The sequence below is a fragment of the Ictalurus punctatus genome, chromosome 16, assembly GCF_001660625.3.
Source record: "Ictalurus punctatus breed USDA103 chromosome 16, Coco_2.0, whole genome shotgun sequence".
NCBI lineage: Eukaryota > Metazoa > Chordata > Actinopteri > Siluriformes > Ictaluridae > Ictalurus > Ictalurus punctatus.
The window spans coordinates 13,658,648-13,684,137 of record NC_030431.2 but is presented as its reverse complement, the minus strand read 5'-3'; the positions used below and the strand labels follow the sequence as shown (position 1 = coordinate 13,684,137).

Here is a 25,490-nt window from a genome sequence, read left to right as displayed (position 1 = left end):
ATTATATTAGTCAATGCAAATACATGGATAGAATCTCTGTTTCTATCTGTCTCTCTCTCTGAGTCTGTATGTCTCTCTCTCTCCCACTGTCTCTCTTTCTCTCCCTCTCGCTGTCTCTTTGAGGATTGTGGATAGCAGGCGAGAGTGCAGGTGGTTAGAGCACGTCTCTGAGTGTTTTGTAGTCCTTTTTCAAATACTTTCCTTTCTGTTTTCTTCTTTAGTCTATTGTTCTAAAGTAAGTGTTTTTAGTTAGGTTAACAGTATGTGAGCCAAGTATTGTCGGCAGAACTCGCTCCAAAATGGAGTGAGACATGGGTGTGAATGCATGCTGGATGACTCCATACCAATTGAAGAAGTTCTAACTGCTTTCAGTAATCAGGTTGGTGGTTTAAACATCAGATCAGCTTCTCGGATGAACAAAGCAGTGGTGGTTTTTCTTGCTGAAGTTGAAATGGCGGATACGCTAATTGAACAGGGCCTAGTGAAAACAATGAGTATGTTCGTGTTTTTCTACTTTCCGGTGTCTCTAAGAAAATTGTGCTGTCTAACGTGCCTCCTTTTATTAAAAATGAAACTTTAAAAAGTGTGCTCGAGCGCTACGGAAAGTTAACAGCACAGATTAAAACGATTCCTTTGGGTTTAAAAAACCCGGATATTAAACACGTCATGTCTTTCCGCCATTTCACCTACCTGATCCTAAACACACAACATGAGCCGCTCTCTCTCTCTGTTAAACTAACGCTAGAGAATAAAGATTACATCATCTTCATCAGCTCCGAACAGATGAGATGTTTAGTGAAGTGAAGAGCACCCACAGCCTGTTCATCCAGAGGCTGATCCTAACGTTTTACTCGAGTTAGAGGAGGAAATGCAGGAAACTTGTTCTGAGATGGCTTTAGAAAGCTCACAACGTGATAATGAGTCAGAAAACGAACTTGAAGGTCTAGAGAGTGGCTCTGATGCGGACGTTGATTCCTAGGAGATGGTAGCTAGACTACACAAAACTTTCAGTAGTTCTCAGCTTTATACCACATTACAGATAAACGCTTTTTTAGATCTGACAAAAGAGGCTAAGAAACCCAAAATCGATACCTTTTTTCCTAATCTCTCACGTTTTTATCTGTCATGCCATGTAGCAATGCAAAATGCCACTCTTGAAGAACTTGACCAACTAAAACGCTACCACCTAAAAAAATTAATGCCAAAAGTGAAAAGTATGATACAATATATGTCCAAAAAGAAGGGGCAATGTTAATTTAAATAAAAAAAAATAACATGTCCTCTCTAAACATTGGCTCACTCAACATTAATGGATGACGTAGTGCTGAGAAGTGTTTTAGTCTTTTTAATTTTTTGTCCCTAAAAAAAGCTAACATAATATTCCTACAAGAAACACATACAGACACCAGTAATCAAATACAGTGGTTAAGTGAGTGGAAAGGTCAAGTTTGGCACAGTCATGGTTCAAACATGAGTGCTGGGGTCGCTATATTGTTTTCTGTAGATATTCGAGAACAACCAATAAACGCAGTAGAAATTATACCTGTAAGGATGCAGAGAGTAGATATTGATCTACACAAACTCTCGCTTTCCCTGATTAACATGTATGCTCTCAACATTGGGACAGAACGTGTCCCTTTTTTTGATCTTTTGAATAAAGCCATCTCAGATATTCCTCAAGAAAGGATAATCATTTTAGCTGGAGATTTCAATTGCATTTTGAATCATAGTGTATATTGAAACCATGGTGAACCTCATTCTCGTTCAGCAGAAGCACTCAGAACTGTGGTACAAAACCATAATCTAGTAGACGTGTGGAGGGAAACTCTACCCATAGACAGACAGTATACTTGGTTAAAATCTACCCATGAAAAGATTCTTACAGCAAGACTCAATAGATTTTATACTCAAAAATTCAACAGAGGCAGATTTTTATAACAGTTACATTCATCCCACTCCTCTTTCTGACCATCATTACATTTCTGTCGCTGTCAATACCATATTGAGCACTTTCCGACAGCATCACTGGCATTTTAACAACAGGTTATTACAGGATCATCACTTTATTCATGCTTTTACACTTTTCCGGAAGTCTTGGAGAGAGAGAAAGTTTCAGTCTGCACCAGTAAACCAGTATTGGGACATTGGTAAAGTTCAGGTTCAGATCTTCTGCCAACAATACACGAAAAACAGCACCAGAGAAATCAAGGAAAAGATCAACTTTCTTGAAAAAGAAATACTGAAACTTAGCAGCTCAATAAGTGAAGAAGAAGAAACAAGAACAAATGAAATACTGGAGAAGAACAAAATTCTTCTGAAATACTTGTATGAAGAGAGAACAAGGTGCAAAGTTTACACAATATAATAAAATGGACTCATCTACATCTTTCTTCTTTGCACTGGAGGAAAAAAAACAGAGAGAAGAAGTCCATCAGTCACTTGAAACTACCCAATGGACAAGAAACTACAAAGAAGACAAAGATGACATCATTCTACAAGCGTTATCTTTTTATTAGAAACTGTACAACAGTCAGCCATGTGATCCTGAAGCAACTGAAGAACTTCTGAATGGACTACCACAGCTGAGCGAGTGTGAGAGAAACGAACTTGAAGAATCACTCTTGTTAGAAGAGCTCAGTACAGCTACTCAACAACTGTCAAATGGAAAGTCACCGGGCTGGATGGATTGACCTCCGAATTTTGTAAAACATTCTGGTCCTTGATTGGCTCAGAGCTGCACTTTGTCATACTCAGATGTATGGAATCAAAATTCTACCTCTCAGCTGTAGGAAAGCTGTAATTACTGTTACCCAAAAAAGGAGACCATGGTAGCTTAAAGAACTGGCGTCCTGTCTCTCTCCTTGGGACAGATTATAAAATCTTTTCAAAGGCATTAACAAACCACCTTAAAAGATTTTTATCCACAATAGTACCTGAGGATACTGCGTCCCAGAATGCTCAATCTTCAACAAACTTTTTCTAGTGTGAGACCTGTTACACATCACAGAGCTATATAAGGTAGAGATAGGACTAGTGTCACTAGATCAAGAGAAGGCTTTTGACAGAGTGGATCATGGTTATCTTTTTAAGACCTTAACATCTTTTGGTATTGGTGGACGCTTCATCTCATGGATTAGGCTGCTGTACACTGATGTGTACAGTATGCTAAAAATAAACAGAACACTAACAAGAACTTTTTCCGTGCACAGAGGTGTTCGACAAGGCTGTAGCCTGTCCGGTCTGCTGTACACACTCTCCATTGAGCCCCTGCTAAGACACCTGCGAGAAAATCTGCAAGGGTTTTCAGTGTTAAGCCCTGACTTATCTGATGTGACCCCAATCAAGCTCACAGCATATGCTGATGATGTGATGGTGATAATCAGGTCCGAGGATGACATCGGTCATGTGTGTTCTGGCCTCAATGCCTTTCAGAGAGCATCATCTGCATGTGTAAACTGGAACAAAACTGATGCCTTGCTTCTAGGTCAATGGCAGGAGGAGAATATACCTCACCTCCCACAGGCGTGTTCATGGAGCAAAGAGGGACTGAGAATACTTGGGATCTTCTTTGGCACAGATCGATATATGCAGAAGAACTGGGATGGATTGACCAATTAGGTTCTAGAAAAGATAAATAGATGGAGATGGATTCAATCACAGCTGTCCTATAGGGGCAGGGTTCTAGTGATAAACAACTTGGCTGATTCAATGCTATGGCACTGTCTGACAGTATTGGATCCACCTCAAGAACTCTTACACCAACTTCAGAAGTGCTTTGTGGACTTCGTCTGGGGCACCATTGGATAACATCCGGTGCACTGAGTTTACCAGCGTGTGAGGGCGGGCAGAGCCTGATCCATCTTCAGTCCAAGGTGAAGGCCCTGAGACTATAAACTGCTCAGAAACTGTTGTACTCTCCAAGTACTGTGCCATGGGTTAATTTTGGGCTTGCAGTACTGAGGTTTGCAGGAAGAATGGGAATCAACAGACAGATGTTCTTAATGTCTAATAGTGCCACAAAGACCGCGCCTATCTGTCACTTTTATGGAACAGTTTTTACAATCTGGGCTCAGCTTAGAATGCAACGGAAAGATCATTATGGTCTGAATGAACCACTTTTCTATAACACCTGGCTCCCTGAACAAACTGAGTCTAGAAGCGAGATTACTGCTTTCATCTCAGCAGGAGTAGCCAAGGTGGGAGATCTTATTGACCAGGATAAGCGAGAGTGGATACAAGTACACCAACTTTTCAGAGAGATTGGAGGCAGGTCAGAGAGCATTGTGGGGAATGTGGTAAGGACTTTGAAGGCTTTGTTCCCCACACCCCTACTGACGTTCATAAATAACTACATGACTGGAGATCCTGACCAAATGTCTTTTCCAGAGTTGTACATAACTCCCAGCGAAGCTCCAGATGACGATGACGCAGGCCAACTTCTCTCATACAAAGGACTTAAAGACGTCCCCTTTTCAATGATGACAAAGGACCAATTAAAAAACGAACTTTGAAGAGAGCTCAAAGGACAGACAGACACAAAGTGGAGAATACACCTATCCGCTCCTTCGTCTCAGTCCCCTACGTGGAGGGTGCTCTATAAGAATCCTCTACCAAACGATCTGGAGACCTACAGTGGCGAGTTCGTCACTCTGCAATGCTGAACTTTACCTTCCTGTTTAAGTGTAACCTCACTCTCCCCTCTGCAGGTTCTGTGGACTACCAGACACTGTGTTCCACTGCTTCTGTGACTGCCACAGACTGGATCCTCTTTTCAACGCATTGGACAGAATAATCAATAACCTTGGGTCATCTTTTTCTAAAGCAATTTTTATTTTAGGTTGTAAATATTCCCGTTCCTGCAGAGAACGTGTCACATTGATCAACTTTCTAGTTGGACAGGCAAAAGTAGCCAGTTGGAAATCTTATGGACTAAAAACAGAAGGAAGATAAATCAACACCGTGAACTTATTCAGAGCTCTAATAGAGTCACGGATTAAACTTGAACTTGAGTTCCATATAATGAATGACAATGTGGAAATGTTTGAAAAGACATGGTGCGCAAATGTGGGTTTGTTTTTTATAACGGATGATGGTGATTGTTTTATTAATTTAACCATTCTTTTACATCCATGTTGAAATATGTAGATCTTTTTTTCTTTTCTTTTTCAATGAGTGATATTTTCTGTTTTCCCTAAACAGTTGGTAAATAAAGAGAGTTTAAAAGTTAAAAAAAAAAAAAAAAAGTCTCTCACACACACACATGCACACAGACCTGATGTTTTAAGTGTGTGTGTATGTAATAGCATGTAGAAACTTGATAAACATCCACAAAAATGAGAAAATAACTAATTTTTTTCTGTTTTGTGTGTTTGTTCTAATGAGTATGTAATTCTGTGGGCAGAGTCAATGCAAATCCATGGATAGAATCTCTCTCTCTCTCTCTCTCTATCTCTCTCTTTCTCTTGTGTGTGCGCATGGACTGAGTGAGTGAGTGGGCGGAGTCGGAGCGGTAGTGAGTGAGTGAGTGAGTGTGTGCGGAGCGTGGCCGAGGCTGCTGCCCCAAAGTTCGCTTGTTCATTTTTCTATCTATCTTTTCTTCAGAAATACGATTACCTTTTAGGTCTTTGTTTTCTGAGGGAGTCTTAATTTACTCTTGTTTGTTGTGTGTTTGTGTGTGATTTTTCCCGCTGGCCTGGGCGGCTGTTTCCGTGGTTGGGAGCATGGCTGCCTCAGGTACGGGGAAGTATGATTCCCTCACGCGGCGGCATGCTATAAAAGTAGCCACTACCGCCAGCGTTGAGGAGGTTAGTCTGGCCATGGGGGAGAGTGTTGGATACGACAATATTCTGTCTGCGGCCCGTATGAATAGTGCCGTCGTGTTGTTTCTGAAAACGGTGGAGTTGGCAAACGAAATGGTTGACAACGGAGTTGTGATTGATGATGTGTTCCACTTAGTGCTTCCTTTATCGGCCCCGTCTAAAAAAGTCATCCTGTCTAATGTTCCTCCTTTTATTAAGGATGAGGTACTGTCACAAACTTTATCCCGCTATGGAAAATTGGTCTCTCAGATCAAGAAGATAGCGATTACAAATAAATCCCCTCGTGTAAAACATATCGTGTCTTTCAGACGTTTTGTGTACATGGTTTTGAAGGATAATAATGATCTGGATCTGACACTCAATGTAAAGGTGGAAGATTTTAATTATGTTATTTACGCTACTACTACTACAATGAAGTGTTTTGGGTGCGGTTTATCTGGTCATCTTGTGTGGCCTGTCCGGAAAAACGTGTGAATCCTGAAAATGGTAATAATGCTAACGAGGTTACTGCCGGAGAGGGTGTTGGGGTGGATGGGGCCCACACACCGGGAGAGGGAGCAGCAGCACCTTCTCAGGTGGAGACACCTGAAGCTGGCCCCTCTCACCAGGGTGTCGGTGTTAAACCAGGTGAAGAAGAGAAGGCTGAGAGTGAGCCTGATTTATGTGATAAGGATACACAGGACAGTACGGTGTCACTAGATAGTGTTGATCTGTCCCTTGCTGATGAAGTTGGGGGTGAAAGCTCTCATATGGATACGGAAGAGAATGTGTTCAAGGTGTCCCAGAGAAGGAGACAGAGAAACCGTCCTCATGCACAGGCTAAGAGGAAAGATGTTGCAGAGGAGTTGAATTCTGTGGCGGTAGAGAGCGAGAGCGAAGCGTCTGACTGTAGTATTACATGTAGTGTAAATCTAAGTGGCTTTTCGAGCCATGAATATAGCGCGGACAACATCAAGGCTTTTCTGAGAAAAAACTAAACATGCTAGGAATGTGAGGATAGACGAGTTTTTTTCCAGATGTGGAACGGATCATTAAAAAAACAAGGGGGTTTCACTGATCAAGAGGGATACCGTCTAAAGAAAATCCTTACAAAAGTCAATGTAATGTTAGACTATAATGATAGTGATAGTCAATCCTAGACATTAGGTATGTTAATCTATTATTTTTCCTCATATTTATGAGTGAGTTTCGAATTGCTTCATTGAATTTAAATGGGGCAAGGGAAAGAAATAAAAGGTTTAGCTTATTTGAAACAGCAAAGCAAAAGAAAATTGATGTAATCTTTGCTCAGGAAACCCACACAGATGCCAGTAATGCCACTGACTGGACCAGGGAGTTTAAAGGGTTATCCTTTTTAAGTCATAAGACATCTTCCAGTGGGGTAGTAGCTATTTTATTTTCCCATAATTTTATTCCCTGTGCTTATCAAGTTGATGAAATTATAAAGGGTCGACTGTTAAAGGTTAGCGCACAATGAGAATAGGTGGGTTGTTTTTGTTTGTGTTTATGCCCCGACCGCAGCCATTGAAAGAATGTTATTTTTACGAACCTTAGATAATGTCCTGAAGAATTGTGACTCTGATGATTTTTTAATTCTAGGGGGGATTTTAATTGTACAGAGCTGAGTATAGACAGGAATCATGTAGAGCCCCATATGCCATCACGTAGAAGGCTAGTCGAGTTAATGAATTCCTGTGACCTTGTGGACATTTGGAGAAATTTTCACCACATGCAAAAGCAGTATACCTGGGTGCACTCCTATAATAATATGCTCTCTATGGCCAGATTGGATAAATTTTATGGTTTTAAACACCAGTTAAGTGCTTTTAGAAGTTGTGTAATTATACCAGTAGGATTTACGGGCCATTGTATGGTTCTCTCTACTGTGTATTTAAGTAAACTCAAACATAAGAGTGCGTATGGCATTTTAACACCAGTTTATTGCAAGATGTTCATTTTAGGGATGTGTTTAAATATTTTTGGAGTGATTTTAGAACCACAAAGGGTTCTTTTAAATCGGTGCAACAGTGGTGGGATTTTGCCAAAACACAAATTAAACAGCTGTGTCAACAATATAATTCCAATGTCATGAGAGACACAACTCTACGCATGAAATCCTTGGAAGATGAAATAATGCCGCACCAAGAGTTAATGAAAAACACAGGACGGCAGGTATGCATAGAAAATTTAAGAAATAAAATAATTTATTGACTAAATTGCTAGACGTTACCGCACAAGGAGCTCTGGTCAGGTCACGGTTTCAGACTGTGGAGTGTATGGATGCACTGTCAAAATTCTTTTTTAATTTGGAAAAGAAGAATGGTCAAAATAAGATGATACATGGCCTTTTTTCTGATGATGGGACACTTTTATTGGACCATAGAGAAATTCGAAAGAGAGCAGTCGGTTTCTACAAGGAACTGTACAAGTGTGAAATCTCCAATGAACAGGCCCATGATAACGTCTTTTTGAAGGATCTCCCTCAGGTGTCAAAGGAAACACATGCAAACCTCGGAGGGGCGTTGACCCTAGAGGAACTGCTATGAGCCCTCCAGGGTATGGAAAGTGGCAAGGCACCAGGGATCGATGGTCTACCAGCTGACTTTTATAAGTCTTTTTGGCCTGAAATGGGTGCAGACCTACTGGAGGTACCGGGTGACAGTTTAGTCACGGGGCAGCTGCCACTCAGTTGTCGCAGAGCAGTATTGACTCTGTTGCCCAAAAAAGGAGATCTACACGACATAAAATCATGGAGACCTGTTTCAGTTCTCTGCGTGGAATATCGACTGCTCTCTAAGGTATTGGCAAACCGACTTAGTTTAGTCATGGAAGAGGTGATCCATCCAGACCAGACCTACTGTGTGCCGGGTAGATTTATTCACAATAACATTTCGTTCATTAGGGACGTCGTAGAGGTCAGAAGGATTTTTAATTTGGAATGTGATTTGGTTTTAATTGACCAGGAAAAGGCTTTCGACAGGGTTGAGCATACCTACTTATGGAACGTTTTGACTGCTTTTGGTTTTAATTCGGATTTTATTGATAAAATAAGAGTTCTGTACCGTGACAGTGAAAGCATACTGAAGATTAATGGTGACTTGTGTGCTCCTTTTAAAGTTCATAGGGGAATAAGACCAGGATGCCCACTATCAGGCATGTTGTATTCCCTTGCGATTGAACCTCTTTTAGCAAAACTGAGAACAGAACTGCAAGGTATAACAATTCCAAAGTGTGAGGGTGTTTTTAAACTATCAGCATATGCTGATGATGTGGCGATACTTGTTGGCAGCCAGAGGGATGTTGATACGATGTTGAAGATCACTGACGATTTTAGAATTGTTTCTTCCGCCAAGGTGAACTGGGAGAAAAGCTTGGCGTTTTTAATCGGGACATGGTTAGGTGGCGTCCCAAGCCTCCCAGACCGCTTATTATGGTGTAGAGATGGTTTTAAGTATTTGGGGGTGTTTTTAGGAGACGAAGGGTTTATGGGGAAAAAACTTCGAAGGGACTGTTGAGAAGGTAAAGGGTCATTTGGAGAAGTGGAATTTTTTAGTTAAAAAAATGGTCCTTTAGGGGGCGTGTGCTTATAATTAACAACCTGGTAGCCTCATCCCTCTGGCATAGGCTTGAGTGCTTCCATCCCCCAATACATGCTTTATCTAAAATCCAGTCAATTTTGGTTAATTTTTTGGGGGACAATCTACACTGGGTTCCACAGAGTGTTCTGTTTCACCCCAAAGATGAAGGGGGACATGGACTGGTACACCTGCAGAGCAGGACAGCAGCCTTTTGGTTACAGTTTGTGCAAAGGCTGCTACATGGACCTGTAAATTCAAACTGGAAGGCTGTAGCATGTGCCATTTTACGGACACTTGAAGGGCTGGATTTACATAAACCTCTTTTCTGGATGGACCCGAAAAAGATGGACATCAGGAAACTTCCTGTTTTTTACCGTAATGTTTTTAAAGTGTGGGGACTTTTAACAGTGCAGAGAGTACAATGCTCAAGTTCTCTCTACTGGCTGCTGCAGGAGCCAATCATAAATGGTTCCATTTTAGATGTATCTCGGAGAAAGCCGTTTCCTGCTCTTATGGAGGGGTTCCGCAGGGCTGGAGTTGCCACTCTGGGTGACCTACTAACCTTAGCAGGACCGGAGTTTGGGAACGCGGTGGCAGTTGGTGGACACATAAAGATGAGGTCAGTCCGTGTAGTCACGCAGTTCCTTGTGGAATGGAGGTCCCTGTTGACTGAAGAGGTCTTGAAAATGCTGGAGGAATATTCCGGGGGGGCTAAGTAGTCCCACTGACCAAGATCCTTTACCGGATTTTAGAGTCTCGGCAAATGTACGTGAGTGCTCAGGTGTTTTTTTTAATCTGGAAAAACTAAGTTTTGTGGGTCCCAAGTTACCATCTGGGAAAGAACTGTACAAAATTTGTGTACTATCTCTAAATAAAAAGTTTCTGGACAAAAGAGTTGACAAACCTTGGCGTTGTGTTCTACAAATAAAGGAACATGTAAAGCTACAATGGAGAGCCATGTACAAGTCACCATTAACAAAAAGGGGTGGGGATTTACAATGGAGGATTTTGCACGGTGCAGTGGCTGTTAATTCTTTTATTTGTGTTTTAAACCCTGATGTGAGTTATGAATGTCCTTTCTGTGCTGTGAGAGAATCTGTTTTTCACATGTTTTTGCACTGTGTGAGATTGAAGCCTCTTTTTACTGTTGTACAGAGACTGTTTGGCCATTTTTATGAGAGATTTAAAACTTTTATTTTTGGTTTTAAATACTCTAAATAAAAAAAATAAAAATAAAAAAAAAAGGTTTAAGTGTCAGTTGACAAATTTTATCATAGGGCAGGCAAAGATGGCCATATATGTCAGCAGGAAGAACAAAATTGAATCAAATTCAAGGGACAGTATTTTATTGGTTTTTGTGATTCTGTTAAAATTTAGGATATTAATCGATTTTAAGTTTTACCAAGATATGAAAGACCTTGTATCATTTGAAAATATATGGTGTTCAAAACTTTTATTTTTGGTTTTAAATACTCTAAATAAAAAAAATAAAAAAAATAAAAAAAGGTTTAAGTGTCAGTTGACAAATTTTATCATAGGGCAGGCAAAGATGGCCATATATGTCAGCAGGAAGAACAAAATTGAATCAAATTCAAGGGACAGTATTTTATTGGTTTTTGTGATTCTGTTAAAATTTAGGATATTAATCGATTTTAAGTTTTACCAAGATATGAAAGACCTTGTATCATTTGAAAATATATGGTGTTCAAAACTTTTATTTTTGGTTTTAAATACTCTAAATAAAAAAAATAAAAAAAATAAAAAAAGGTTTAAGTGTCAGTTGACAAATTTTATCATAGGGCAGGCAAAGATGGCCATATATGTCAGCAGGAAGAACAAAATTGAATCAAATTCAAGGGACAGTATTTTATTGGTTTTTGTGATTCTGTTAAAATTTAGGATATTAATCGATTTTAAGTTTTACCAAGATATGAAAGACCTTGTATCATTTGAAAATATATGGTGTCTGGAAGGGGCATTATGTGTGGTTGCAGAAGAAAAAGTGAGATTTCATCAATTTTTAGAAGACTGTGTACATACTGTTTGAAACTTGTTTGCTTATTTTATATTCTTTACTCCCTGTGGGTTTTAAAGGCAACTGGAACACTCTCTCACACAATCACACACACACACTCTCTCTCACTCACACACACACACACACACACACACACACTCACTCTCACACACACACTCATAGACACTCACACACAAACTTTCTCTCTCTCACACACACACTCTCACACATACACATTCACACACACACACAAACTCTCTCACACACACACACTCTCTCTCATACACACACACACACACACACTCGCTCTCTCACACACACACACACACACACACACTCATAGACACTCACACACAAACTCTCTCTCTCACACGCACACTCTCTCTCACACACTCACACACACACACACACACACACACTCACTCTCTCACACACACACACACTCATAGACACTCACACACAAACTTTCTCTCACACACACACACTCATAGACACTCACACACAAACTTTCTCTCTCTCACACACACACTCTCACACATATACACACACACACTCTCTCTCTCTCTCACACTCTCTCACACTCACACAAACAAACTCTCTCTCTCACACGCACTCTCACACAGTCACACGCACTCACTCTCACCCTCTCTCTCTCACACACACTCTCTCTCACACACACACTCACACATACACGCACAGAGTATCACAGTCACTAATCATGAATTGTAATTAAATAGTAAAATTGTTTAAGTAAATATGATAATCAAGCTAACGTTTTTCTCTGTCCATCTATTTGTCTGTCTGTCCATCTGCACGGCTGTCTGTCTGTCCATCTGTCTGTCTGTCTCTTCATCTGTCCTTCCATCTGTCTGTCCATTTGTCTGTGTGTCAATCCGTCTGTTTTTTGTCTGTCCCTTTGTCTGTCTGTAGTTTATGGACGAACAGAACAGAGGGAGGTGGAAGAGAGAAGGAGGTTTCATCTGGAGCGCAGACCAAAGGAGCACATCATCGGTCAGGAGGGGGCCATCACTACTGTCACCTCAGGTAACACGCACACACACACACACACACACACGCACATTCATACACACACACCTTTCTGAGGACTTTCAATTGACTATGTTTACATGGACAGCAGTAATCTAATTATTGACCTTACTCTGATTAAGGTAATATTGTGATTAAGGTGTTTACATGAGTCACTTTTAGAATGCTCTTGTCATGTACCCATTTTACATGTTATAGAACATAATTAGATTAACAGTCCGCGTCATTACATCACCGCGCCCTGCTGTCCCTCCAGAATTTCATGTATCAACATACAGTTCGTCTTCGTTATGCTACCGTATACAGTTTTGGGTGTTTTTATAAAAAAAAATTTTACGAACGCTTTCAGTGCAGTTAATTATTTGTCATGCTATACGTGCTAATAGACAACTGCTTGAAGCCGTGGGCTGCGTCCCAAACCGCGTATTTACCATCTATATAGCACCCGAGATACATGTATTTTTCCCCACTACAGGCCTATAGTATATAGTAGACAAGTATGCGGTTTGAGACACAGCCAAACTCTCTTGTTTGCCGTAAAACGTAAAACTGCCGTGTGTGATCATGTCCTGTCGCAAAATGTGGTGAAAACTCTCACACGACATTCATAATGTGATTAAGGTGTTTACATGTCTGTAATACACGTCCATAATGCGACTAAAACAGGAGTACTCCACCTGTCTTAATTATATTATTGCTTACTTCGATTATGACCTTAATTAGATTAAGGTAAATAAAAATTGCTGTTTACATGGTAGTTTCTTAATCAAAGTATGGTCTTAATCGGGTTAAGAGTGGATTATTGTTGTCCATGTAAACGCAGCCATTGACATAATGATTACTGTTGATAATTAACGCTATGCTAATTCTAACTCCAGCCTCAGTTACTAGAGGAAATATTCTGGATCTTAGTTTTAAAATAACAAGCTTTCTTATGAGAAAACCTAAACACACATACGCACGCACTCACACACACACACACACGCACTCACACACGCACTCACACACACACACACACACACACACACACACGCGTGCACACACGCACAGTTTTGTGCCAGCCTCCAGATAATTACAGGTCACACAGAAATAAACAACAGAAATACTTTATTACATTAAAATTTTAAATTAAATGTTTTATTATCTCTGTATTAAAAGTAATTTATATTAAATTTAAGACTTATTATACGCCTCACACCTCCAGGGTCTGGGGTTCGAGTCCCGCTGGGTCCGTGTGTGTGGAGTTTGCATGTTCTCCCCGTGCTGTGGAGGTTTCCTCCGGGTACTCTGGTTTCCTCCCCCAGTCCAAACACATGCATGGTAGGCTGATTGGCATGATCAAAGTGTCCATAGTGTATGAATGAGTGTGTGAGTGTGTATGTGATTGTGCCCTGCGATGGACTGGCACCCTGTCCAGGGTGTACCCCGCCTGGTGCCCGATGCTCCCTGGGATAGGCTCCAGGTTCCCCGTGACAAAAGGAGTAAGCGGTTGAAGATGGATGGATGGATGCTATCACACTGCCTAATTACACTTTATATATATATATATATATATATATATATATATATATAATGTATGTATGTATGTGTGTGTGTGTGTGTGTGTGTGTGTGTGTGTGTGTGTGTGTGCGTGCGTGTGCCTATTATCTGTTGAAGGACAGTGCATACTTTTGTGTGCCTTCATTACTGTGTAAATAATGTCCATGGATTGCTGAAACAGAAACTGGGCTGTGGTGATGTTCATAGATTTTATTTTTCCTTAATGAAGAAACATAAAACATTTACATCGTGTATACACACCGATCAGCCATAACATTAAAACCACCTGACTAATATTGTGTAGGTCCTCCTCTCCTTGTGCCACCAAAACAGCTCTGATTCTTCAAGGCATGGACTCCACAAGACTTCTGAAGGTGTGCTGTGGTTTCTGGCACCAAGACGTTAGCAGCAGATCCTTTAAGTCCTGTAAGTTGTGAGATCAGGCCTCCATGGATCAGATTTGTTTGTTCGGAACATCCCACAGACTCTGGATCGGATTGAGATCTGGGGAATTTGGAGGCCGAGTCAACACCTTGATCCCTTTGTCATGCTCCGCAATCCATTCCTGAACAATTTACCATCCATGTGAGTCATCAGACCAGGCCACCTTCTTCCATTGCTCCATGGTCCAGTTCTGATGCTCACATGGCCATTTTAGGAGATTTTGGAGGTGTACAGGGGGTCATCATGGACACTCTGACTGGTCTGCAGCTACGCACCTCCATACACAGCAAGCTGTGATTTTCTATGTGTTCTGACTCTGACATCACAGATCATTATCAGGTCTGAAATGTCCCATGTTGTTCAACAGGGGTCCAATCATTGGTCTGTCCCACACTCCCTTACTTCTGTAACTCACACACACTGTGCTGTGAAGTCTCAGGCTTGTATTGTCGATGGGAGTGTGTGCGTGTGTGCGTGTGTGTGTGTGTGTGTGTGTGTGTGTGTGTGTGTGTGTGTGTGTGTGAGTGTGTGTGTGTCCTCAGGGAGGGTCCCTCACACTCACCCTGTGTAATAAAGTCGAGAGAGAAAGGCTCAGTCACAGGCGGACCTGCTGAAATATGGCCGCTGTGGAGTGCTGAGGGAGACACACACACACACACACACACACAGCAGTGCTGAAATATGGGTGATGTACGTTATCAGGGGGAGGAGGAGAAGACACGGCCTTCAGCTATTCGAGATTCTTCTTTATGACGAATGACAAGACGCTAAACACTAAACACACACACACACACATAGTCATACACAACCTTACACAGTCTTGTGTCACTTCCCACCTACACTACCTCAAAATTTCTCAAATTTCTGCTCAGCAAAAATGACTTCCCTTTATTTTTGTTAGTCCTCCATCTACATCTATTTTTCTGTTTGAGTGTGTGTGTGTGTGTGTGGCTGGTCTTTGTCAGCTGTAACTGGTTCACTGCTGAGGTCCTGTATTAACCTCTAATGAACTTTCTCATTAGTCATGTTCACTTTTTCATTCTGTTAAAGATGTTTTTCACAGGAACACATTTTTATGCTGCATTCAAACCCGCATGTCTCTGTGTTTAAGAGAAGATTCCACATCAGCGTCACCGTTGTGTTAAATTCAACAGATGAAATTTAGTAAAAGCTCAGAGTTTTCATGATGGGTTTTTTTTTGCATAATATATGCAAAACCTACTTTTGTGAACTAGTCCATTTGATTTTTTGCCAATATGGCCGACACACCTCAATCAGTTGTGAGGAGGCGGAGATGGATTACTCAAATAGCTGATTGGTCGTATGGATTTGAACTTGGAACTTTTCAGCACAAGGTTCTGAGTACATCTGAAAAGTTTGGGGCATGGTCATTGATGGGGTTGAGATGAGGCCAAATAGCTGTTTCTCAGGAAACAAAAGTCTGATTCAACTGAAATTTGTGTGCTGCATCAACCTGCTAATCTCTAACTGGATTTTTATTCATCAGTGAATTAGTTTTGAAACATTCAGCCAATCAGCTTTCAGCAGGCGTTTCACTCAACTAGCATTGAGCTATCATCACAAAACTAGGTAATTATGTTCATCTATGATCTCTTTATTGTTCACAGTAGCAAGAACTGGCCATTGTGGGCGCTATTTACGAGGAATGCTTGGACCCTGCAGATCGCTGCTTGTGGCAATTTTAATTGCTGTTGTTGTTTATTATTGTTTGAGGACTGTTATTCTGTGAAATGATTCACACAGAGGAACAGATCAGTCCAAGATATTACTTATATATCAACAGTATATTATATTATATAAACAGCAGCAGCTGCTGCAGTCTTACATACATAGGGTTCTTACTTTTCTAAATGGATCTACTCAGGGTTTTGTAGGGGTTTTCAAAGAGCCTTTAAGAAAGGAATCTGAAGAAAACTACTAAACACAGAGCTGGTGATGGTGATGATGGTATTTTAGTGTGTAGAATATTGTGATGTATTATATAATCCATCATCACATAATTACACTTGCCCTTAAACTCGTGCAATCTGAGCAAGTGTTTATTGTTATTATTGTTGTTGTTATTATTATTATTATTATTATTATTATTACTGTTACCATGGGGTCTTTTGTAACTTTATGGCTACATCTGCCCATGCAGACACACACACGCGCACACACACACTCACACACAAACACACACACTCCTCGACCTCGAGGACCTTTGACCCTGTTACCCCCCAAAAAACTAACGATCTGCTCATTCAGATTATATATTTATTTCTGTCTCCTTTTACTTGAACACACACACACCCATACACACACTGGTTGTTATGGTGACGGTGCGTTTTTGTAGCCCTTGTTCCTGAGGCACCTCTGCTGAATCCATGCTAACACGATTAGCTGGCTGCAGCAGGGCGCATGCTAATGGAATTAGCGTTGTGCTAATGGTGGACTGGAGAGAGAGGGAGGGTAGAGAGGGTGTGTGTGTGTGTGTGTGTGTGTGTTTGACCCTGTGTGAGTTTCAGACATGTCAACTTCAACAACAAAAATTTTAACTTTTATCCAAAAACCAAAAAGTGAAATTATTTCCTTAGTTACTGAGGTTTATCGTTATTCAGCTTCACGTCACTCACACGTGTGAAAACCAGCACACGTGTTCATCATACATTTATTAAACACCATCAGGAGGGACTGAGTGTTTGTGTTTTATTGATAATCTGTGTAAAACATTCGAGTTGATATAAATATAATTTCTGAATTGTCTGATTTAGTACAAGAGTAAGAGTGCTGATTAAAGAAACCTCTTTTCTATTCACTCTCTTTTCTTTTTTTATCTCTCCTCTCTCTCTCTTCACTTCTCTTTTCTCTCTCCTCTTTTTCTCTTTTCTTTTCTCTTTATATTTGCTCTCTCTTTTTCTCTCTTTTCCTTCTTTCTCTTGTTCATGCACAATGCTCAAATCATCTCAGTAAGACAGTCAGTGTAATTCTTTATATTTCTGTAGTTATAATAATATAAGCCCCACCCCCTGTCTCCCCCTTACAGCAATCAGTATGAAGGAGGATGGCTGGTATTCTAAAGAACGTCCGCTGGTCTTCCTCTTCGTCGGCTCTTCAGGAACTGGTAAACAGTTCAACTTATTTAAATTCCTTCTTGTTATATTACACCCTGATACAATTTCACACAAATTGAACTTTACATTTTTCAAATGTAAACATAACCCTTTCACACTTTATTACACACTTTATTACACGTTACATTTACCTATTACACACTTTATTACACAATATATTACACACTTTATTACGTTACATGTACCTATTCCACACTTTACTGCACACTTTACTGCACACTTTATTACATGTTACATGTACCTATTACACACTTTATTGCACACTTTATTACACACTTTATTACACACTTTATTACATGTTACATTTACCTATTACACACTTTATTACACTCTTTATTATACACTTTATTACACACTTTATTACACGTTACATTTACCTATCACACACTTTAATGCACACTTTATTACACACTTTAGTACATGTTACATTTACCTATTACATACTTTATTGCACACTTTATTACACATTTTATTACACACTTTATTTCACACTTTATTGCACATTTTATTACACACTTTATTACACATTGTTATAATCTTTACCCATATACAATTTTAATACATATTATATTTATCTATATTTATCAATACTCAGTTACACATTAGATGTACACGTCACACACATTGTTACACATTGCATGTACAGGTCATACACATTGTTACACATTAGATGTACACATCACACTGATTGTTACACCCTGTTATACATTACATGTAAATGTCACACACCTTGTTACACATTGCTACACATTAGATGTACACGTCACACACATTGTTACACATTACATGTAGACGTCACACATTGTTACACATTGCATGTACAGGTCATAAACATTGTCACACATTAGATGTACACGTCACACACACTGTTACACATTAGATGTGCACGTCACACACATTGTTACACATTGTTACACATGTACACGTCACACACATTGTTACACATTAGATGTACACGTCACACACATTGTTACACATTAGATGTACACGTCGTCCACATTTTTACACATTAGATGTACACGTCACACATGTTGTTACACACTGTTACACATTACATGTACACGTCGTCCACATTTTTACACATTAACTATACATGTTATACATTAGATGTACACGTCACACACATTGTTAGACATTAGATATACATGTTACACATTGTTGCACATTAAATGTACACGTCACACACATTGTTACACATTAGATGTACATGTCACACACATTTTTACACATTAGCTATACATGTTATACATTAGATGTACACGTCACACACATTGTTACACCTTACACATTGTTACACATTAGATGTACACATCACACACATTGTTACACACTGTTTCACATTAGATCGATTAGATAGATTCCTTTCCCTTACTGCTAACACTTTTTTAGCTCTGAAAGTAACACATATTTTTAAAGGTAAAAGGATGAACGCTTTTGTGGATTATTTGAAGTGTGCATCAGTGACATAAGTCAATTATTCACTTCCTCAAACTCTGACTCTGAGACTGAAGTTTAAGCTCTAACTGAACTTTAGAGAGAACATTCACTGATTCATGGCCTTTAGTTCCTCCACACACACACACACACACACACACACACACACACACCCCATTAAAGTTCATACAAGGAATAATTGTTTACTCAGAGACAGGAGTGATGATAGAGATGGAAAAGAGAGGGAGATGGACAGAGAGAGAGATGAAAAAAGGGGAATAAAACAGATGCAGGAAGCAATGATCTCGTCACCATGACGATTACAGATCTGCAGTGTTGGAGAACAGAGAACGTGGTTCTGTGGTCATTTTTAACCACAGATTTACCATTACGCTCGAGTTTTTGTGATTTTATCTCAGCATCAATTCCTGCTGTAATACAGTTTATGGTGTCATAACATCAGGAGTTTATAATGATGTTTACCTGTGTGTGTGTGTGTGTGTGTGTGTGTGTGTGTAGGTAAAACAGAGTTGGCTAAGCAGGTGGCTCATTACATGCACAAAGACAACAAAAAGGTCAGCATTACACACAAATCGATGTAAACAATAACACTGAAGCGTTGATCTGTTGTCTGATCACCGCCTTTATATACACAGGGTTTCATCAGAATGGGCATGTCTGAGTTCCATACGAAACACGAGGTAACATGCACGCGCGCGCGCGCGCGCGCACACACACACACACACACACACACACACACACACACACACACACACACACACACACACGGGTTGTATACAGTGGAGAGTAAATGTCTCAGTCAGGATTTAATTCTGAAATTACACACATTCAGGCCTCAGATGTAACTACAGACTTAAGCTCTATTCAGAAGTTACATGAGTTACGCACACGGGTGCAGAGTTTATCTTAAACAGAGCCATGTCTCAGTTATGCCAAATTTTTTTCATTTAAGCATAAATAATAGTGAATTGATATAAACATGTCATTGATGTTACAGCCTGATCCACTGTCTGAGCTGTGCTGCTAAAAAAAAATAAAAAATAACGCACACATTCTGACCCTGAACATTTACTTCCACACAGAGGACATCAGAGGAGACGCACTTTAAGAAGTCGCTTATCGTGAGCGGTGAATTTTTTATGATGAATGCACTATACATTTCTCTGTAAGTGCAGCAGATAAGTGCTCTGTCAGATTGTCTTTCACACCGTGGGCAGCCTCGGAGTTGTGAACTATACACAGGAGATTTTAATCTAGAGCTCAGAACCTGAATATAAGGAATTTTCCACATGTAAATACTGACGTCACTTCTGGACTATGAATTTGGCTCAGTGTGTCTCTGGTACTAACGGTGATGCGAGTGTTTTAAAGGTGTTGTTACTTGTGACCTCCACTCCTGAGAGAGAGTGTGTGTGTGTGTGTGTGTGTGTGTGTGTGTGTGTGTGTGTGTGTGTGTGTGTGTGTGTGTGTGTGTGTGTGTGTATTTGTTGCTTTAGGTGGCTAAATTGATTGGTTCTCCGCCGGGGTATGTGGGCCATGGGGAAGGAGGTCAGCTCACTAAACAGCTGAAGCACTGTCCGAATGCTGTGGTGCTCTTTGATGGGGTGGATAAAGTGCACCCCAACGTCCTCAATATCATGCTGCAGCTCTTCGATGAGGTCAGAAGCCTAGGATCAGAATCATTGAGTCCCAGAATCATTGTGTGTGCGCACGAGTGTCAATGTGTTACTCAGTCACTGTTTCAGTGTCACACTGAGTCTCTGTGTTACTGAATCCCTGAATCACTGTGGCACTGATTCATTGTGTCACTGAGGCACTGAGTCAATGATTCACTGTCACTGTGTCACTGTATCGCTAATTTACTGAGTCACTGATTCGGTGTCACTGAGGCACTGATTCACTGTGTTACTGTCTCTTTATTGCTGATTCACTGTCACTGTATCGCTGATTCATTGTGTCACTGAGGTACTGATTTACTGCATCACTGTGTCACTGTATCGATAATTCATTGCGTCACTAAGGCACTGATTCACTGTTTCACTGAGTAACTGTGTCTCTGTATCACTGACTCACTGTGTCACAGATTCACTGTGTCACTCAGTCACTGATTAACAGTGTCACTGATTCACTGGGTCAAGTGATCTTTGAGTTTATTTTATTGAAATATATCTGGGTCAGGGACGTCTGACGGATGGGAAAGGGGAAACCATTGAATGCAAGGATGCCATCTTCATCATGACCTCCAATGTGGCGAGTGATGAAATTGTCCAGCATGTACTGCAGCTCAGACAGGAAACCCAGAAGCAGAGTCACCGCTGTCTGGAAGACAGTCTAAGTGAGACGTTTTTTCATTAACCTCATTTTCTCCCCAGTTCCCCTCCAAGAGTCAGCTGTCCCCGTCATCACCCAGCATGTCCCCACAGCTACCAACCATTCATAAGCTGCAGTAACACTGAATATCCTCTGTGTGTGTGTGTGTGTGTGTTTGGTTGGTTTATTCCAGATGAGGATTAGCAGAGTGAGATCACCATCTCTGATGATTTTAAAGAGGAACTGATTCGGCCCATACTGAAGGTACACACATTTCCGCATGAATCGACTGTATGTTATATATTTCATCCTTTAGCTACACGGCATGGTTTGATCAGAGATACACACACAAACACACACACACTTTCCAGCCAGTCAGAAACAAGGATTTGTCCATGGCCTATAAAGTGATTGTGGTGTCCTATTGGCCAAGTTGTCATGGTAACGGATTGTGATGGGTTAATTAAATCGTTTACTTTCTGCCTTTCTGCCACACGACGCTCATTCAGCTCATCGACAAGGAGATCAACTACTGGGTTAAAAAGGTACTGTGCGCGCGTGCATGTGTGTGCGCGCGTGCATGTGTGTGTGCGCGTGCATGTGTGTGCCCGCGAGCATGTGTGTGCACGCTAGTGTGTGCGTGTGCACACTAGTGTGTGCGTGTGCGCGTTTGTGTGTGCGTGTGCGTTTGTGTGTGTTTGTGTGCATGTGTGTTTGTGTGTGTTCATGTGTTTGTGTGTGCGCGTGTGCAGCTTGTGTGTGTGTTTGTGTGTATGTGTGTGTGCAGTTTGTGTGTGCATGTGTGTGCATGCGTTAGTGTGCACGTGCTTGTTTGTGTGCAGTTTGTGTGTGCAGTTTGTGTGTGCATGTGTGTGCAGTTTGTGTGTTTTTGTTTGTGTGTGCAGTTTGTGTGCATGCGTTAGTGTGCGTGTGTGTGTGTGCGTGTGTTAGTGTTTGCGTGCGTGTTTGCTTGCGTGTGTGTGCGTGAGTGTTTGTGTGTGTGTGCGTGTTTGTGCGTTTGTGTGTGTGTGTGTGTGTGTGCGTGTGTGTGCGTGTGTGTGTGCGTGCGTTTGTGTGTGCGTGTGTTTGTGCGGGTGTTTGCGTGCATGTTTGTGCGTGTGTGTGTTTGTGCATGTGTGTGCGTGCGTGCGTGGGGTGTGTGTGTGTGGTGGATCAGTACATTACAGTGTATTTATTACGCAGCCGTGTGGAGGAAAAGTTCTGTTTCGTATTAAATGATACAGAAAAAGTGCAGCACCACTACCATCTCTCTGTCTCTCTCTCTCCCTTTCTTACACACACACACACACACACACACACACACACGGTTCAGTTTAACACTCGATCCTTGTTTTTGTGTTTTTTTTGTCCCTCAGGCCAAACAGAATCACAACATCACCCTGCTGTGGGAGCGAGCCATGCTGGAGCTGCTGACTGGAGGATACAACCTCCACTACGGCGCTCGCTCTATCAAACACGAGGTACACAATCAATCAATAACACCATCGATACACAATAAACTAATCAATACTGCACAAACACACACACACACACACACACACACCCACACACACACCACTAAACACACACCAGAGTGTCAGGAATAGAGAAATATGAGGAGAGGAATCAATAATGGTCCTTATTGGATTGGAGGCTCTATACCCTGATATTGGCTTATATACTGGGGAGGTGTGTGTGTGTGTGTGTGTGTGTGTGTTTGTGCAGTATTGATTAGTTTATTGTGTATCAAAGGGTGTTATTGATTGATTGTGTACCTCGTGCTTGATAGAGCGAGCACCGTAGTGGAGGTTGTATCCTCTAGTCAGCAGCTCCAGCATGGCTCGCTCCCACAGCAGGGTGATGTTGTGATTCTGTTATATATATATATATATATATATGCTGAGCTAATCTTTTTGCTGTGATGTCAAGCTTGTTGTTGTCTAAAAGCCACTATGTTCTAATTGTTTTAATGATGTTTATTTAATTCAAAGTGTCTCACACACACGTTATTATTATTATTAGTAGTAGTAATTTTTTTATTTTATTACTATAAACTTTTACTATTACATTAAGATTTGAGTAAAATGTGTATTATAACTCTGTAGGTGATGAAATGCTGTAGCAGCAGATTAAATTAAATATCAGTATCACTGTTTAGGAAAGTTAAGAAATGATGATATAATTTCATTTTAGCACAAAACATAAAAAAGATTTTTGTTAATAAGTAAAATGCTGATATTTTCTGTATGCTTCGTGTTCGTCCTGCACCTCTTCAGTTTAACAGGAACTCTGCTGTAACGTTACAGATGGCTCTAAATCAGCGCTGCTCTGGTTTTGCAGGTGGAGCGTCGGGTGCTGAAGCAGTTAGCTGCAGCGTACAAGCAAAAGCTCCACCCTAAAGGCTGCACGCTCCTCCTCACTGTGGATGGAGAACTGGGAGACGAGAAGACCGTAAACCGCCAAAGCTCGCGCTCTCTCTCTCTCTCTCTCTCTCTCTCTCTCTCTCTCCCCTCTGATTCCACGTACAGCTGGTTAGTGTTAGTGCACATGTCAATAGAACTGAACTGAATTGAATTGAGTCGAGTTAAATTGAAAGAGGGAGAGAACCCGACAAGGAGAACGGGCACGTGCGCTTGTTCGGTGACCCGGACTGCGCGAGACCACGCTGCTCAAATTCATCAACCTTCATTAACAAAAACGGAATTAATCTGAATTACTGATCATTATCTCCGTACCTGATTGTTCTTTCTTTTTCCGACTTTCTCCAGTGGAAACAAATGTATTTACTCTGATTGAACAACTGTAAGCATCACACTTCCTAAATGCGTGTTTATTTATATTGAACGCCTCTGTAATAAATTCGACATTATAATTTAAAAAGATTTGATTTGTTTATTTAAATCAATAACTTTAAATATTCACATTTATAAATCAAGAATTAAAATGCGTGCTTTGTTATTTGAAATTATGTTGTACAGAATAATCAAAAAATTAAAATGTTGCTAACGAATAAAAAGAAAGTAATTAACTATGACATAAACTCATGATAATGGATGAATATTAACTTTCAGTCATCATTAGCACCATTAGCATTCTGAATCTGAACATTAGCCTGAGTGTTTATTTGCTTAGTGTTTAATCTCTGAAGCAGCTGCATCTCTCTGGGTGAGGCAGGAAGAGCAGAAATGTGATGCAGCACTCGGTGAAAGGTCTTATTTCATAGAAACAGCTCTCGGTGTGCGCGCGCCGCCGGTGTGTATGCGGTGTGTATGCGCCGCGTCATCGTGTATCCTGCACACGGGCGCGAGCTGTCCGCGGTGGCAGGAAACAAACCGTGCGCCGGAAACACGCGTAATTTGTCCGGTGATAGATGGCGCGCGACGGGAGAAAGACGCCTCGTATTACCGAAACGCAGCGTGACGAAAGCGCCTAGAGAGAAAAACGGTGCTGAATAGGAGCGCGCGCTCACAGACAGGAGGAGGAGGAGGAAGATGGCCTAGTGATCCGACCACGAGACTAAGCACACGGGACATCTTAAACAATCGGGTCTTCGACACAAATCAGTGTTTATGAGATGAGTTAAATTAACCCTAGTGTGTTCATTATGCACGTGCACGGGTTTAAACACTATAAAAGTCAAACGAGTTAAACACTGCACTTCATCCAACTCTGTTCCTCTAATCCTGGAGCAGTTCATTAAGCACTGCAGCAGTGAGGTGGTGTTTTATTGTGTATATTTAACACTGAGAATGCTCAGGAAATGGAGCTGGGCAGCGCGCTCTGAAAATAACGGGATCTTCAGGTGACCCTTTAGGGGTACCTTTTAATGTTCTCCCTAAAACACTTCAGAACCCTTTAGAACCGTTATCGCTCCAAAGAACCCCTGAAATAACCCTAGTGACTTAGTTAAACAGTTCTATTTACTGATGTGATGAATAATTTGTTGTATTTTACACGACATACGTCGTAAGAAAAATCATGAATAACCTAATCAAAAATTTTACAAATGTGCATCACGACACCGTGTGCTGAGAACATCCGGTTAATTTTTATTATTAATAAAATAAACTAATATTATTATAAATAATATTGTTAATAAATACTGACACACTCCAACCAGCTACAAAATAAACACATTTTTCCTAATGAA

General features: G+C 40.7%; 1 protein-coding gene across 1 annotated transcript in view; it reads left to right on the top strand.

Moving 5' to 3' along the window:
• The window catches only part of LOC108276567 (caseinolytic peptidase B protein homolog), a 31,928-nt gene extending 7,731 nt beyond the window's left edge, over positions 1-24,197 (top strand). Inside the window, 10 exon segments of the mRNA XM_053687060.1 lie at positions 12,342-12,455; positions 17,488-17,565; positions 19,529-19,584; positions 19,666-19,710; positions 20,527-20,688; positions 21,209-21,365; positions 21,579-21,604; positions 21,805-21,885; positions 22,717-22,821; positions 23,681-24,197. Of these exon segments, the coding sequence (XP_053543035.1) occupies positions 12,342-12,455; positions 17,488-17,565; positions 19,529-19,584; positions 19,666-19,710; positions 20,527-20,688; positions 21,209-21,365; positions 21,579-21,604; positions 21,805-21,885; positions 22,717-22,821; positions 23,681-23,908 (1,052 nt within the window). The 3' untranslated portion in view covers positions 23,909-24,197.
• The last annotated feature ends 1,293 nt before the right edge of the window (positions 24,198-25,490 follow it).